The sequence below is a fragment of the Vanessa tameamea genome, chromosome 9 (assembly GCF_037043105.1).
Source record: "Vanessa tameamea isolate UH-Manoa-2023 chromosome 9, ilVanTame1 primary haplotype, whole genome shotgun sequence".
Taxonomy (NCBI): domain Eukaryota; kingdom Metazoa; phylum Arthropoda; class Insecta; order Lepidoptera; family Nymphalidae; genus Vanessa; species Vanessa tameamea.
Genome location: NC_087317.1, coordinates 6,807,033 through 6,824,762, shown reverse-complemented (window position 1 = coordinate 6,824,762; position 17,730 = coordinate 6,807,033). Strand labels below are relative to the sequence as shown.

Genomic DNA, 17,730 nt, shown 5'->3' with positions numbered 1-17,730 from the left:
AAAAACTACTCCATAACAAAGTAACATTCGATAAAATAGATTTCGACTAATATAGGAAGACACGACTGGCAAATCTATAAGTTGTCTACCCTTTAACACTCTAGGGTGCAGGGTAAACCAAGTATAACTTAAAAAAAATCGTCAAACTAAAAAAAGATGATACAAAGCGAAAAAGCCGACAGCTTATAAGGAAAATGCTAATACGGCACAAAAATAAGATAAAGTTAGTTATATACAAATAAAAAAGTATTTATGCTGTTCATACATTAATCGATACTTTGCCCCAACTCTACTAACAAATTGACAGTTCATCGCAATCGAATCGAAACGGAATAGTAGTCGTTCATCCGTGTTACTATTCTACGAACGCAAAGATCTAATTGCAATTCGGTCAAAGTTGGATCGGAATATAATCGTGACCATTTCGTAACTGATATAAACAAGTAGAATAATTGGTCCTCAGTTACGATTAAGTTACGGTTAATTGTTGTGAGGTATAGTTTGATCGCAATAGAATTTAAAACGTATATTTACTGTAATAAGTCAGTAGAATTGGCTGTCTATATTTGTCGATACGACGTTCAATGGGCGTTAGTATTAGTACGTACTATACCCAATTATTGCCCCTTTGACGATCGTTGTTATCGTTTATCGCGTCTTACACATGACAATATTTTGTTACAGCTTTACATTCAATTTAATCCTCTAAAAGTGCTCGCAAAAGTCTGCTTCATAACGAGTAATATTTTGATTGAATTTTGTTGAAATTGCTATATTATAACGTAAATAATCGGTCGGGGAATTTTCACGCATATTTATTTAATTGGATTTTTAGCTTGAAGCCGTTATTTGATTGAACTCTAATACATTAGAGATTGAATGCAGCAGATCTACGGTCATTCACAGACAGAATTTACAAAGTCATAATTAAGTAAGTGAACGATAAATAGAAATGCAAATAGGATGTTCATAATATTATTGTAAAATGTTAAGTGTACGCGTTGGCGGTACAGGAATGTAATAAAAAGTATTTGCTTTGCATCTGGTAATAGCCTCGTTATATTTTTGCATTTTACGCAGACGTAGCGATCATTTGTTTATTTATGAGACATTAAAATTGCATGCGTACGAATGAAAATATAACTGGTACAATTTTAAAAAGTACATTATTGTTTAAACGTCATATAATACTGTCACTTTTAAGACATTCCTAATTTGAGATTTATTAAGGCTGTTTTTATTGTGATACGTATAAAATGCGCGTCACCGGTTTTATATTGCATCTACAATGAATATAAGTTATAAACATCTTTATAAAATAATTTAAGTAGTTGTGACGATTCTAATTAAGGAAAAAAACTTGTATCGAATATTTTATATAAGTATATGTAGTTTATTTTTATTGCTTAAGTAAGCGTCACTTATTGGGAATTTGTTGAGTTTAATGTATGCGATAAAAATAATAAATTAATAATATTAGCTTCTTGACCAACAGTAAAAACAATTCAAGTAATTTTAAAATATTAATATACGCGGGTAAAACGGTGCTCCACAAGCACTCATAGTTTATAATATATTAGTGACTCGAACAATAGGTTTTTTCTTATGTTTTAAATAATGTCACTATGCTATTTTTTAACACTCGGTCATTGTACCCTGTATAACGGCTTTCATAAAAAAATACCGTCTAGAAATCGAAATATTCTCAAGCATTAATTCATACCTAAATGTGATTAGTAAACATTATGAAGTCATCGCGTAATGATTGACACGTTGCATGAAAATCGTGACCAGACGGGAAAATTACGGTATCCTGGTATCGTACACAGGCATGCGGGGTCAAGGTACGAAAGACGAATTAGTAGCTAGAAAACCTAGTTCGTAATAATAGGCTTCAATTCAGATATAAAGTAAAAAGTAGCTAGTCTTTCTTGTTAAGTGGTGGTAAGTTTAGAGTAATTTTTATTTAAAAAAAAAAAAAAAACCAAGTAATCTAACTTATGAATAATATTTACAATCTGTACGTACTTATTTTATGAGTACAGGCGCCTGAACTAGGCGGGCCTGTGTCTTAGACGTTAGTCTCTTCCGATGACGTTATACGAAATATAAAGCGACTCGCTAATATAACTAAATCTAAATATCATAAACACACATTAAGAAAATTTTAATATAAGCAAAGTAGTCTGTTTTCGGTAGAAGTGAGTTAATGATAACAAAAGAGTTGTAATTACTTTTCTTCATCTACCGACTTATTTGTAATTTGTTCGATTTCACTACAGCAAATACGGACTTCAATAAAAAAAGGTTATATATAAAAATTTAATATAAATAATTTATTTAGATTTTAGATTAATATTAATATTCATTTAACAAAAATAAATTATATTTTATGAAAAAAATTTTACTTAAATTTGTTCATCTGGTTCGACTCGTATTAGTAATTTCGTATCGTTTTTAGTCTATCTTATCGAACAATCTCTCACTTTATGGAATTCAAAGGCTAAAATATTTGATACGATGTTTCGAAAACTTAATACAAGAGCAAACAAGACAACAAATATCTAGCCACCAACACAAAAGAATCACTTATCATCCTTCTCGACGAACTATCAAATAAATTAAGAGAATAAAATCATTTTATATACGAAATTTCGTGTCAATGCTGTTGACCGATGAGGAGTTCCTTCGTCTACAGCCAATATTTTCATCTCAGTTTTTAAATTTCAACTCAGTAGGAAAATAGGAAGTGGCTCTTATTGAAATTCTTGCAATTTTATTTAAATAAACTAATATACAAACATTGCCTGTTAAATAAACAAAGCTTGTAAAAAACAAACGGCCTTGGTAAGCACTATTATAGTTAAGTAACACTCACTCATCGTATATTTTATACCGTGAACTCTATTACAAAAAAAAAGGGAAATTAGTTTTTATCGGATCTGAATCTCCCTTTGAATAATTCTGGAATATATTCCACCACGCTGCTCCACTGCGAATGGATGGCATATGTGTAGCTCAATTACGTTCAACGTCTGCTCAGGAAATACCTTTGAAAAGTAAAAACTCACTAGAGCTAGTCCGGGTAAAGTAAGACGATTCGAAGTGTTTTGACCTATGTCAGTTAACGAAAGATGATTGCTATTATTATTATAAGTAAATTATATTAAACAAAGTGATGAACTTCTAAATAAACACCCTTGTATAATTATAGGGGTAATAAATTGCACGGACTGGTAGTTTTATCTCTCTGTATGTATGTATTTAAGTACTCGATGTGATAAAATCATAGACAAGACAAAAGATTTTATGTTAATAATTTACCTTTAAAAATCCAAAAATAATAATTAATCCCTATATAAAAAATACGTGAATTGAATTATTATACAGATCCACTTTTTGTTCAAATTTGTCTTGATTAAAATTACTAGGAAGATGATTTTATAGGTGTCATTATTTCGGCTTCCCCGCACACGTGCATTTTTTATACACACAAAAAATAAAACACTAAGTAATCGTAATACTCTTGTTTTGCCGAATTAAACGTCGTGCTATTTTTAAAAAATGTTAATCAATATGACAGTAAGTAATTCAAATTCAAATTATTAAACATAATAACTGTTATTATATATAACATTTATAATTTATACTTTTTTTATAAAAAAAAAATCTATTTTAAATACGTAATAAATTCAGATGGTACGATTGTTCGTTGTTTAGTTTTAAAGAAATAAAAAAAAACATTGCCATTGCATTCATATGAATCATGCACAAGTTAAAAATGTTGATATCTAACGTAACAGCCTGTAAACATCCCACAATTAAGCTTATACTACCACGCTGCTTCAATGCAGGTTGGTGGAGTGAAAATTACAAACCTATTCATTTAAAAAAATATATAAATGTTTGTTATCGTTTCTATAACAACATTATTTCCAATAATTAATAATTAATTCTCATCCGGTATACCAAGCAATCAGATCATCCATTAGCATTCTCAACCTGTTTATGTATGCAATTAGTGCATTATAGGTACATATTTTAATGACAAAATGATGTCAGTAATGAAAACGGGTGGAAAATATTCTGATCATTAAAATATTATCATTCATAGAATTAAAAATGGCTTGTTTGTAAACGTTTTGTTATTCTTGCATATATATTCCACCGTGCTGTGCAGAAATCTACCAAAATGTGTTAAGATTAAACGAGAAAACTATTTTAAGTGTATTAAAATATAATTTAATGTTAACATTTTATAATTATTGGTATTCTCTTTTAAATCTTATAAAATTTACTAAATATTTATAATTAATATTACTGCACAACACGGTCCACTTTGATGATATCAAATCCAAATTATTTAATCCGAAGTCTAGTTAGTTGCATAGTAAAGAGTTTTATGATAAAAAATGTACATAGACTACTCTGGAATAAGTCAGTGAATCCTTTTTTGTCTTTTACTGATGGATTTTATACGCCTTGACGGTATCAAGTTGGAAAGATTATTACCGTGACACAAACCAGAGGGAGTCTAATTAATGACTAAGTACATCTTCAGTGTGCCTAGTTCGGCCGAGAACGTCGTCGTTGGAAAACGGTCCCTAGGTTGTCACATAGAAATTTATAATTGTGAAAGACCAATTTTTAAATTTAACAAAACTTATAGCTATTAAATCGTCTAACTTTGGGCATTAAAATATAGTTATGATATTTTATTAATATTTACTGTTTTCTATTACAACTGGTAACATTATTAAAAAGTGCACATTTATAAATAAAAGTATCATATATGGGATTTTTAGAAAAATCTTATAAATCTAAGTAAATATAAGTTTAACAATCCATAAACGTTAGTTTATTTTATAGAAAAATAATTTAATAATATATTCAATTATTTTTCTATAAAACTAACATTGCGATCGGTGAAATGTATGTGTGCGTGTTTATAATAATACGTAGGATATTATCCAATTACTACACGAATGCGAAACATACACTAACGAATAGCCTTGACCGTGAACGTGTAAGCATCAGCGATACACAATTATATGCGATGATTGCTTCCATTCTATGTCATTAAGATATCTGTGTAATACATAATTCGTTTAAACGGAAAGCTTTAATGGTATAATATATTTTTTATTCTATTGTATTCATTCAATCGGACTTTGTGTCGGACCACTGTAGCGTGATCGACTACCGCCTCGATATACCTACAACGGGCTACAAAACTATTATTAAATGAGATGATTATACAACGTTTTGTTTTTTTTTCTCGCTGGAAAAACGCATTACGCGTTTCCCCCAGTAAAGTGGGGGTATGTGGGACTGGCCGGTGCCCAGGACTGCGCTAAATACACCGGAATACCCACTAAAAAACCAGCGGTACCCTCTCCGACTTTTCAGCCGGCGCCACAGGATCGCTTTTGCATACTACAGTGACGAGATGATTACACAGCTATGGTATGACGTATTACTAAAAAAAAAGGAAAAAAATATTTATCTCAACTACGTAATAAAATATTTGAAAAAAGAATACATGATAATATTATATTATCTACATTTTAAGTTATATAACTTACGAGATGCCAGACTCCGTAAGTATAATTAAGGATCAGGCTGAGATATATATTTTTTAAATGTAACCACGATCCGTGGCCTCGCCTAGAAAGCCTACCCACAAGGTGCATCTTAAAGATAGATTTGCGCTTCTTTTTCTGCGTTTAAATATTATCATCTTCGCAATTACTGATCGCTCTTACTAAGTTTCAAAAGTTTTTATTTTTCATGCAATTTAAATATTTAAAACTATATTTGCATTTAATATGATAAGGATTTTTTTTATTAGTTTAATTGAATAAAATATGTTTTTCCAAAAGAAATGGCTAAATATAAAAGTCTTAAATAAAAACGTAACAATGTCCATTATGAATGAAATTGATATGGGTCATGGGACCACCTCGAAGCTTTACTGAACCCTACACAAAAATAATTATCAAAATCGGTTCATAAATAAAAATCTTATACTCGAACATACTTGAGAACCAAATATATACACACAATTTGAGAACCTCCTCCTTTTTTTAAATTAGTTAATGAAGTAAGCAAAAGTTACGGCTTATTTGCAATTTTTAATAAACTCTTACGCTATGAGCGTATAATTTGCAATTATTAAACATCAGCAACAATATTATTAAACACAGCAAAAGTGCTGTGACTTATCAATGAATTATGATAAATAGATTTATAACTATTTAATATACCTACTCGTGTAAATCAGGGTAGATATCATATATATACCTACTCCATACGAGGTTATACGAGGGTTTTTTTATATATTTTCGTTTTCTCCAGCGCAAAACAGGCGTTAACTTAAGAAGCCGGATTAAAAATTTGTTTAATATATATATAGTACCATACCAGTATATCACTCTCATCTAATATATGCTATGTATACTTTATTTGTATATTTGCATGAATTTATCATATTGTATTTTTTTATGTCCATTGGATAATATGTTTACAAGGCGAAACAACACTGAAAACTTTCTTTATTAAAATAAGAAATATAATAAGTGTTTTCGTAATATTGCCATGAAATCTATCTTTTTCACGTGTTATTAATGCTATACCTACTATTTTTTGCTCCTCGAAAAAAAAAACCTGAATTTTTATGGTAATTTTTATTTTCTTTTAAAATTAATTACTTACCTTTTTACGTAAATAATATGTATTAATAACTCATAGACAAAAAAATTAAAAAATATATATTTTCAAAATGAATTATTTTTACTGCAGGATTCCCTTAGGATGGTTACTTAACAATCATCATTGGACGACAAACGCACTCTGCTATCATCTGCTGTTTCACTCCCGCCTTTATATATTGATGAGCAAGAATATTATTGTTTTATACATTCCAGTTATTCCCTGTAACCTGTATCACCTCAATCAGACACTAACCACAAGAATGCAGTTCTCACCACCGCTGGAAAGGGAATCTTCTCGAACCTGTTTCACCTGCACCCTTCAACGAGTCGCAATAAAGTGTGGCTTTCGACTTATGCAATTTTACTCTCAAGAGGCCTTGAATATCTTTAACGAGTCCATACGTCACCTTAAGCTATAAATAAGCACCGAGCTCAATTTTTGTTTTGTTTTTAAAGGGAGCGCGCTAAATTTAAAAGTAAATACGTTTTTGTTTCTTTCTTTATTAAAAGAGATTTTTTGTTGATAATTTACTCATTTAGTATATTTAATAGTGTTATTATTTAGCCGTAAATATTTTTAACGTCATAGGAAAGATATGTACCGTCATTATAAATATAAGAAGTATTTTTTCTGGTAGATTAATATCAAACGGATGAATCAAATTATATTTTATGGATTAATTAATAGATGACAAATGGAATTTTGATAAAATATGTAAACCAGTAGGAATCATATTTAAATAGCCCGAAGATTGAATGTATCTGATGGTGTTTTTATAGTTAACTATTTATGACTTTAAAACGTCCGTTATGTCTGTGCTGTGAGCATTATGAATACACACCGTTTTGTTTTAATAATTGTTTACCTTTTATCATTTTCTTTGGGGACATGTTAGTTCGCCCGCTGTGAGATTAATATTTTGGCATATTACACAATCGGTAGTCATGTTTCTTTTTAAGCGGTATATATTACCCTATTGTATAGAAACGGTATACGCGAATGCTATACAATGAAATAAATTAAAGTTGAGAAATTAGATGAAGAAAGTAAAATAGAATTTCATTTAAAGGTAAATAACTAACAAAGTAATATCATTATATCCATTTGCAATACAAAAACTCGAATTTAAAATCAGTTTGTTGCATGAAATATTTGTTTCTAAAAATAATATTGTTATTGAGGGAGACTACAGAAATATATTCTGAACATTTGACAGTGCATACATACGTGTGATACTATTTCAGCTTAAAATGCTTATAGGAAGATTAAATTGCTCATGAGCAGTAACAGTTAATTTCTCTAGATTTTTACAGGAAAATCAAAGACTTTAGTTCATAATAAAAAACCTTTTACAGAGGATGTTACAACACAAATTCGCTTCAACAATAATTATATTGTGCAACATATTATAGCCTAGTGACCCACCCCGACTTCGCATGGGGGGTGCAATTGATTCACAAATATAATTTACCCTAAAGCATTTAGGAATGATGTAGCTTTCTACCACTGAAAAAAATGTTGGAATTAGATCTTTAGTTCCGAAGATTACCGCCTACATACAAACATATATTTTACCTCTTTTACATTAACAGCCTGTAAATTTACCACTGCTGGGCTAAGGCCTACTCTCCCTTTGAGGGGAAGGTTTTTGGAGCATATTCCACCACGCTGCTCCAATGTTGGTGGAATACACATGTGGCAGAATTTCGTTGAATTTAGACATATGCAGGTTTCCTCACGATGTTTTCCTTCACCGCCGAGCACGAGATGAATTATAAACACAAATTAAGCACATATATATGAAAATTCAGTGGTGCTTGCCTGGGTTGAACCCGAAATCATCGGTTAAGATGCACGCGTTCTAACAACTAGGTCAACTGGGCTCTTTTACCTCTTTATAATATTATAAAAGATAAAAGATGTTAATACCTACATATAAGGGGAAGAAATAGTGCTTACAAAATTTATTGAATGGACACTTGAATTTATGTTTAGAAAAAATATTTTTTGCCATAGTCTTTGAATCGGTCGAAACAATTAAATGGTCGTAAAATTATATTACGTTCATGGTGTGAACAAGCGTACGAGTACATTATAAAATTTGAATACAGAGAATAATTAGTTTTACACGCTAGGACGCCTTGGGAAACAATGTGTCAACAAAAAAATGGTACCGTCCCAGCCTGTTCCTTCTGGGTTTTTTTAAAACATCAACCAGTAATTATTCGAGGCAATGAACTAGGTGCGTTGATTTGCTCTTATAAAGACTGGCTGGTTGTTCACATGTGACCTTTAGAATAATATCCGAGAAATTACTGAGAATGCGATAAGTAAGAAGTAAGAAAATCCCTTGATGTTAGCGAATCTCAACGCCATTTTTCTTAGCTTTTGTGACACCACGATGTTATTTAAATAGTCAACTCGGTGAATATAACTATAAACATACTGTCGCGTGCGCTCAAAAAATAAATTTCGAAATTTGGTCAATTTGTTTGTACACATCAGAAAAGTTCCTTTTCATATAAATCTCCCATATTTTTATAATAAATACTAAAATAATATTAATATTATTTTATTTAATAGATAACGACGCGTTTGTCCAGTCGTGTATACCATACAGGTTGTAAATATAATTTTTTTTTAAATAGAAGTGTTTTTACGCTATATTATTGACCATATTTTTTACCAATATTTTGTGAATTTCTCATTGCTCACATCAATAATATATTAGGCCAATTCACATTTAGGATAGTCTTGTATTAATAAATATATTAAAATGTGTTGTTTATATATTACGTAATTACAAAATATTGTAAATAATGTATGATCACGCAAAAATCAAAGTGGCGATGTTTTCAAAGATATCACGATGTATACATGTTTATGATCAATGATTCAGAGGAAATTATTACTTTAATCACGTTTCGCAATTAAAATGCATCGAAAAATGACAGCTGTCATTTTGAGCACGCTATTATTGTTTGAGCAGATATTATTTATACTAGTCAGAGATACAATTTTTTTTTTTGTTTTTTTTTTTATTCTGCCAAGGTTGCGCTGAGATTGTTCGGTTCCATATTTTCAATGAGTTTTTATTGATATGAGTAAAAATAATGTAAATCAATTTAAATTAAAACAATATTTAAACTAAACAAATCAAAAATATAAAGACATAATTATTAGCATAATATCTTTCATTTATATGTTTCTGGTCTAAAATATTGAATTTGTTACAGTCTATTAAATTTAAAAAAAAAAGGTTCTTGAGACATTCCAAAGAAAATCAATAGTTTTTGCATTTGGAACATCATATTATTATAATTATACTGCATTTTTACTGATTAGTATTTTTTGATCGATTCAGTTATGCATGTATTAGTTATTCAGGACGAAGAAGTTTCAATTAAAAAATATATTAACACATTTTGTACCTACAGGCAAAATAATAAATAGTTTGAGTGGTCATTCGAGTTTATATAAAGCTATATGATTTGCATAGCTTGTTCGTAGGTCTTGTCGTGTTGTACCAATTCATTTTAATTAAAAAAAATACATTTGTCTTTCAAGCTTACCTTTTTGCTGGATGGTTCATTTTGACACTAGTTTAAAAGCAGATTTTCATCTACTTCATGCCGTTTCGTGTCATATTCATTGGTCATTGGTATAAATGTATATATTTTATCAATGTCTATTCTTATTATATAAATTAATCGACAATTTCAAATCTTGGAAGGAGGTTTTTTTAAAATAAATAATATATTATTAAAATAAGAGCTTTATATCATATTTATGCTGTACCTATACATTTTTAAATTAAAAAATTTAAATTTAGATTCATTTTGTTTTCCAAGTTAAGTGAGAAACGATAACTCAAAGTGGAAATTATACATGATGCCCAATATATGAATTCAATTTAAATGTATTGATACATAATCGTTCTACTGAATTAAAAACAATTCAAGTACAATTCAAAACTGTTGGTGACATGGCTTTGTGTAAACCTTGTGCAAGGTACTAGGTAGCTATGAGTGTATCTCATCCACCAAAAAGCGATACTGAACATTTTTGTGTTTCATTGTATTGGGTGAGTGAGCTGGTGAAACAATGTTGCATATGGATAGTCCACTATCGATAGACTATAGATAAACTATGGATAGTTCAGTTGTTAGCGATAGTATCAATAGTCTATTGATAGTATTGTCACGTGTCAACACTATCGATAGTATCGATACTATCGATAGTATAAATAGTATCGCTGCTACCAATAGTATTGCTTACAGAGAGCTAGCAATACTATTAATAGTATTGATCAAAACGATACTATCGATATTACTATCGATATCTTGAATAGTTTTCGATAGTCAAACTATCGATAGTTCTGCAACGCTATGGTGAAATTACAGGCGCAGGATCAAACATTTTAGTTTCCAAGTTTGGGGGCGCATTGGCGTAGAAGTACAGTCCATTTGACCTGCCTATCTATTTTAAATTAAAAAACGACACAATTAAAAACTGCGATTAACAGTAATAATCATGATTTGACTCGTAATATTCACCGAATATCTATGCTTATTTTCTTAGTGAAAAAAATCAGCCGGAGTGTAATTGCGTTAATAATATTAATACTATTATGTCTGCATGTATTTTATACTTTTTTACATGTTTTATATGATGAGCAATCTTCACCTCAAGACCTTAGCATAGACTTTTTGTCGAATTATTAAGCGCATATCACATATATATATATATATACAGGGTTATTGGTAATTCGACGTATTCCCGTTAGGAGGTGATAGGGGTAACTATTTGCGATAATTTTAACCCCCATATGCATGATGCAAAAGTGAACCATTTTTGAGTTATCACGTTTTTTAGATTTTTTCAAAATAAGTCAAAGATGCAACTACAAAAAATTAATTTAAAAAAAGTTTCGATTAAAATATACTTTTTTCTTCTGATTTATAAAACCGATTAAACACTGGATATTTTTCAATATTTAAACAATAATTATCGGTCCAAATTTAAAAATGCGAGACGGAAATCGATATTATTTCTTTTTCATTTTTTTCCCTCAAATATGCCTGAAAAACAAAAAAAACATTATGAAACTTGTTCTGCAGATTATTTTAAAAACATAATCGTTTAATTAGCTTTCCGAAAATGTATAAAAACTAGGAATTTATTTCAAAGCAACCGAAATAAAATGATCAGAAAGGACGCTGGTGGAAATTCGTATTCCAACATGACCCAATTCGTACTAAAGGTCGCTCTTTAAAATTCCCACAAAATAGATTTTAAATAATAACCAATGTAAAAAAACTTACTTATTCACTTAACTATAAAATTTAAAATTAAATTTAGATACATAAACAGTTCAGTAGCTAAGTTACAATTAAGATATTTTGTATTATCATTTTAATCCTGTCTTATCATTTTAATCCTGTGCACGTTATTTGCGAAGAGGATGCTGAAAGAAGAGTTGCTTCCTTTTTTTAAAAAGTCCTCTGGACCGACAAATTCAACTCTATATAATCTCTTTATAATCCTAATCAGGGTGAATTTAAAGTCTGTATGTTTAAATAAAGAAGATCTATAAAAAATTAGATCTTTAATAAATGTTATTTAAGAATTTTTTCGAAACTAATTTTTTATTTTTTTATTTTAGTTGAACGGAATGAAGAATTTCCAGTAACTAGCCTACAATCTCTTTAAAAATGAACACATCTATGGAAGGATTTTGTTCAACTTTAATAGTGCTCTTGGCACTTATCGAGACGATAAAATCGAATACAAATGGTACGTTATATCTTAATGTATTACTGAAATTGCGGTTAACTAATAAATTCGTTGATTTGATGACTTTATTTTATTGTAAACTTTACAGAAACTAGTAGCGCTGAAGAACGCAAAGGACGTGTCAATGGACGTATTGTGAAACTTTATTCAGGAGCAAAACCAAATCCAATTTTATGCTTGGAAGAGGGCTTTAAAGCTGACCCAGTCGATTGCACTGTATTCTATCGGTGCACAAAATCTTTTAAAGAAAAATATACTGTTTTCAAAGTACATACATAACATTCATAGAAAAATACTGTCTTTATTTATTCCTAAAATTTACATTAATGTTGTTATATTTTTCAGTTTCAATGTGGACCAGGGACAGTATACGATCCAGAAACTGAAGTATGTAATCACCCGAGAAATACGAAACGATCTGAATGCGGTGGCTTTAATCCACCGATAATGCAAGAAAGCGAAAACGAAATAGAGGAGAATCAAGAACTTCCGTCCCCTATAAATTCCACGTTACCTGTTTATACATCTCATATCGAATCAAAAAACGTCACAACATCAGCACCTGTATTCACTACTCAGAAGATAGAACAATTTACAGATCATAAACCAAGTTCACCAGTTTCTTATCCCACATTAACGACAACTGAACGAGAATATGTAGACAATTCTAATAATTTCGTATCATATCCATGGACAAATTCCAAAAATAAAACACAACATTTATTGGTGCCTTTTACAATAGTTCCCCAAAATCAAGAGAATAGTTTTTCGTGTACTTCGGATGGATTCATCGGTGATAGTGATAATTGTAGAAAGTTTTATAGATGTGTGAGTGATTCACGTGGAGGTTTTTTACGATATGAGTTTATGTGTAGTGAATCCACAATATGGGATGACAATATACAGAGTTGTAATCATGCGTGGGCTGTACGAAATAAGCGATGCGGTCGAGGTGATTTTGAGATTAAAAACGATGTTAATAGTGTTCAAAGTTTGAATGAACCAAACCAACAAAAAGAAAATAATTTTGAAATAAAAGAAAAGGAAGGGCACGTTTATGATAACAATGATGTATTTAATGGGGATAACATTCAATTCGGAAGTAAATTAAATAACGAAAAACCAAATACAATTAAACAAAATCATAACACAATCATAACTTCTGTACACCAAGAAGAACCCAGTAACAAGTTACAGGATAAAATTAATGATAAATATAATGAACCAGAAATAGAGATACATAACGATGTAGTTAATGAAATAAGTCAATATTCTACTTCGTCAGATGCTTCATATAATTTCCAGGAAAATACTGCAACTATTGACACCAGAAAAAATATACAATGTACACAAAGTGGGTTTATGGCTGATACAGTTGATTGCAAGAAGTTTTATAGATGTGTTGATAATGGAAAAGGAAGTTTTACAAAATATGAATTCTCATGTAGTCAAGAAACGGTATGGGATAGCAAATTGGAAGCATGTAATCATGCATGGGCTGTTGAAGATGGTGGTAAATGTGGTGGAAAATTATCAGATGGAAATTCTAATACTGAAGTTTCCACGAAAACACCAATTACTGCTAGTACTGATAGTGCTGTTGAGGAAGAAAATGATTTTGGATACGTGAGTCAATCGAACAAACCACATGAACAAACAACGTCATCGACAATTCTCACAACAATATCATTACTTTCAACAACTGATATTTCGAAAGTAATAAGTACAGAATGCACGTCAAGTGGATTTTACGGAGATGTAAGTGACTGTCAGAAATTTTACAGATGTATCGACAATGATAAAGGGTCATTTACAAAGTATGATTACAAATGTGGCGAAGGAACTTTATGGGATCAAAATATAGAAGCATGTAACCATGCTTGGGCTGTTAAGTCTTGTAATCAAACTATTATAACAAATACAACGCAAGAAACGGATGCTTATGATACTGGAATAACTACAACCGTCTCATATATTCAACCCACTGTGGAAAAGGATAATGAAAATTCTAATTTCGATTCTGGTTATAATAATGAGCAAAGTATAACCACCTTGAAGCCCGATAAAGAGTTATTAGTTACTACAACAAAAAATCCACAGATTCAAAATTGTCAATCCAGTGGTTTCATTGGTGATGCCAAAGATTGTAAAAAATTCTATAGGTGTGTAGACAATGGGGACGGAAGCTTTACTAGGCATGAGTTTTCATGTGGTGATGGTACTGTGTGGGATTCTGAAATCGAAGCTTGTAATCACGCTTGGGCAGTTAAAAAATGCGGAGGAAATATTGGTTTAAAGGAAGATGTTACCTCACCTGTTACTGAGTATGATTTAAATAATGGATACTCGACTCATAATTACAACAATTATGACACTTTAAGTACTCCTCAACATTCAAGCATGGATTTACAAACAACAACTAAACAGACAATCTTACTGAGCAATCACAGTGAATGTGAAACAAATGGATTTATGGGTGATAAATTAGATTGCAAGAAATTTTATAGATGTGTCGATGACGGTACTGGAAAATATACTCGATATGAATTTTCATGTGGTGAAGGTACTGTATGGGATCCAAAAATACAAGCATGTAACCACGCATGGGCCGTAGAAGAATGTGGCAGCAGTATGTCTATATCAACTACACACAATATTAATGATGTTTCTGTGAGACCTAGTGCTGTTACTACCCAAGAAAATGAAAACGGATATGTTCATACAACACAAAGTACTACAAAATTAGATAGCATGATGTCAATTACAACTGTGCGCAGTTCGACATCAATGGCAACTGTTATCAACAATAAACTTGAATGTCAATCCAGTGGATTTATGGGAGATCCAATTAATTGCAAGAAATTTTATAGATGTGTTGATAATGGTGATGGAGGATTCACTCAACACGAATTTTTATGTGGTGAAGGTACAGCTTGGGATCCTGCGATTGAAGCGTGTAATCACGAAAACGCGGTAAAACATTGTGGCGAGAATTCAGGAAGCCAATTTGAAGAAACAACACCTTCTACCCAAACTCAAACTTCAACAATGACATCATCTTCTAGTTATATTGTAACACAATCACAACAATCTCAGACACCTATATATTCCTCGACGTTATCTACAACTTCTTTAATGGACGGTAACTCAATGACACCGGAAGATAAAGAATGTACATCAGAAGGATTCTTTGCTAATCAGTACAATTGCAAACAATTTTACCGTTGTGTTAATAATGGCAAAGGTGGTTATACTAAATATGAATTTTCTTGTGGCGATGGCACCATTTGGGTTCAAGAAATACAAGCATGTGATCATGATACAGATGCCATAAATTGTAGTTATTCATCAAGTATAGCAACTACAGAAAAACAAGAAATAAATAGTTCAAATGAGCAGAATGAGCAAGTTTCAGAATCTCAACTAAGTACACCTAAATCAACTACTTCATCACCAACTACTGAAAATATAAAGCCAATAACTGAAAATACAAAACCAATAAACCAAGATGTTTGTACCCAAGAAGGTTATTATGGGAATACTGAGGATTGTATGAAGTTTTATAGATGCGTTGGTAACGATAAAGGTGATTATACGAAATATGATTATATTTGTGGGGATGGTACTATTTGGGATCAAGATATAATAGCATGTAATCATCCCCAAGATGTAAGAAATCCCTCGTGTAAATCTGACCACGAAAATCTATCAACGACAACAAGCAGTAATCCACAGTACACGAGTGACAATAACGTAAAACCCGAAACTACTTCTTCAGATCCGTTGACGACGTCAAGTGTATCTTCTTCAAATAGTAATGAAACAAATACGACGTGTTCTGATAATGCTGAAAACTCTGAAAATGGAAATATTACTTGCACGAAAGCTGGTTTTTATGCTGATCCAAGTGACTGTAAGAAATTTTATAGATGTGTTGATTGGGATAGCAACGGAGAAAAGTTTTCCATATTTCACTTCGAATGTGGCGAAGGGACTATTTGGGACCCTTCTCTCGAAACATGTAATCATATAGATTCTGTTTATCCACCTCGTACTTGTAATGGTACCATCCCGCCAAAAGAAAATATACCTGAATCGTCTTCAACGACAGAAAAAATTACAACGACTAATATTGATGAGACGTCTAGTAGTGAATCTACTACACAGGAATCAACAACACAACAAATATCGACAACGCAGCAGCCATTGACAACACAACAACCATCGACAACTAAGCAGCCATCGACAACACAAGAACCATCAACAACAAAACAACCATCGACAACAAAACAACCATCAACGACAGAACAGCCAACAACAACACAACAACCATCAACAACACAACAACCATCAACAACACATGAGCCATCAACAACACAACAATCATCTACAACACAACAGCCATCAACAACACAACAGTCATCAACAACACAACAGCCATCAACAACACAACAACCATCCACGACAGATCAACCATCAACGACAGAACAACCATCAACGACAGAACAACCATCAACGACACAACAGCCATCAACAACAGAGTCATCGACCACTGAAACATCTACCACTATCACAACTAGAGAGCCTGATCAAACGACTTCTCAAACAAGTCAGGAACAAACTACAAAGTCAACCACCAACCCAACCACAGAAACGACGGTAACAGAATCTGGATCTACTGAGCAAACATCAACCTCTGATCAAGTTATTACATCCACTCAACCACTTACCACTGAAGAAAATACTTCACCAACAGAAACTCAAAGTTCAACAACAGAAGCGTCAACAACAGAAAATCAATCCCAATCAAGTACAGAATCTAACACACCAAATGAAGAGTGCCCTGAAACAGACGAAGATCAATATTTACTCGTGTGTCCGACTTCATTTAAGCGACATCCGAAATATTGTAATTTGTTTTATCAATGCACTGAAGATAATAACACCCATGAAATAAAAGTAGCTACATTTAATTGTCCAAATAATACGATATATGACGAGTCTAAAGTTCAGTGTGTAGAAGAAAATCAAAGTGATAAAAAATGCAACGGCCAAATGGCTCGAAAACACAGGGTGAAACGATTAGGAATTGCGGATAACGAGCCGGTAATTTTATTTCAACTATCTTTTGATTTTTAATTTGACTTCTAACTTTTAATGTAGTCTTCATTTTTTTAATTTCTTCTTTAAGTGGGTTTAATTTATCACTAATAAGTACTA

At 31.4% G+C, this 17,730-nt stretch overlaps 1 protein-coding gene across 1 annotated transcript in view; it reads left to right on the top strand.

Moving 5' to 3' along the window:
- LOC113395051 (serine-rich adhesin for platelets) overlaps positions 1 to 17,730 on the top strand; it is a 29,181-nt gene that overhangs the window by 10,830 nt on the left and 621 nt on the right. The window contains exons 2-4 of the mRNA XM_064215797.1: positions 12,380 to 12,510; positions 12,599 to 12,777; positions 12,856 to 17,616. Coding sequence (XP_064071867.1) covers positions 12,429 to 12,510; positions 12,599 to 12,777; positions 12,856 to 17,616 — 5,022 coding nt within the window. The 5' untranslated portion in view covers positions 12,380 to 12,428. The remainder of the gene's footprint in view (positions 1 to 12,379; positions 12,511 to 12,598; positions 12,778 to 12,855; positions 17,617 to 17,730) is intronic.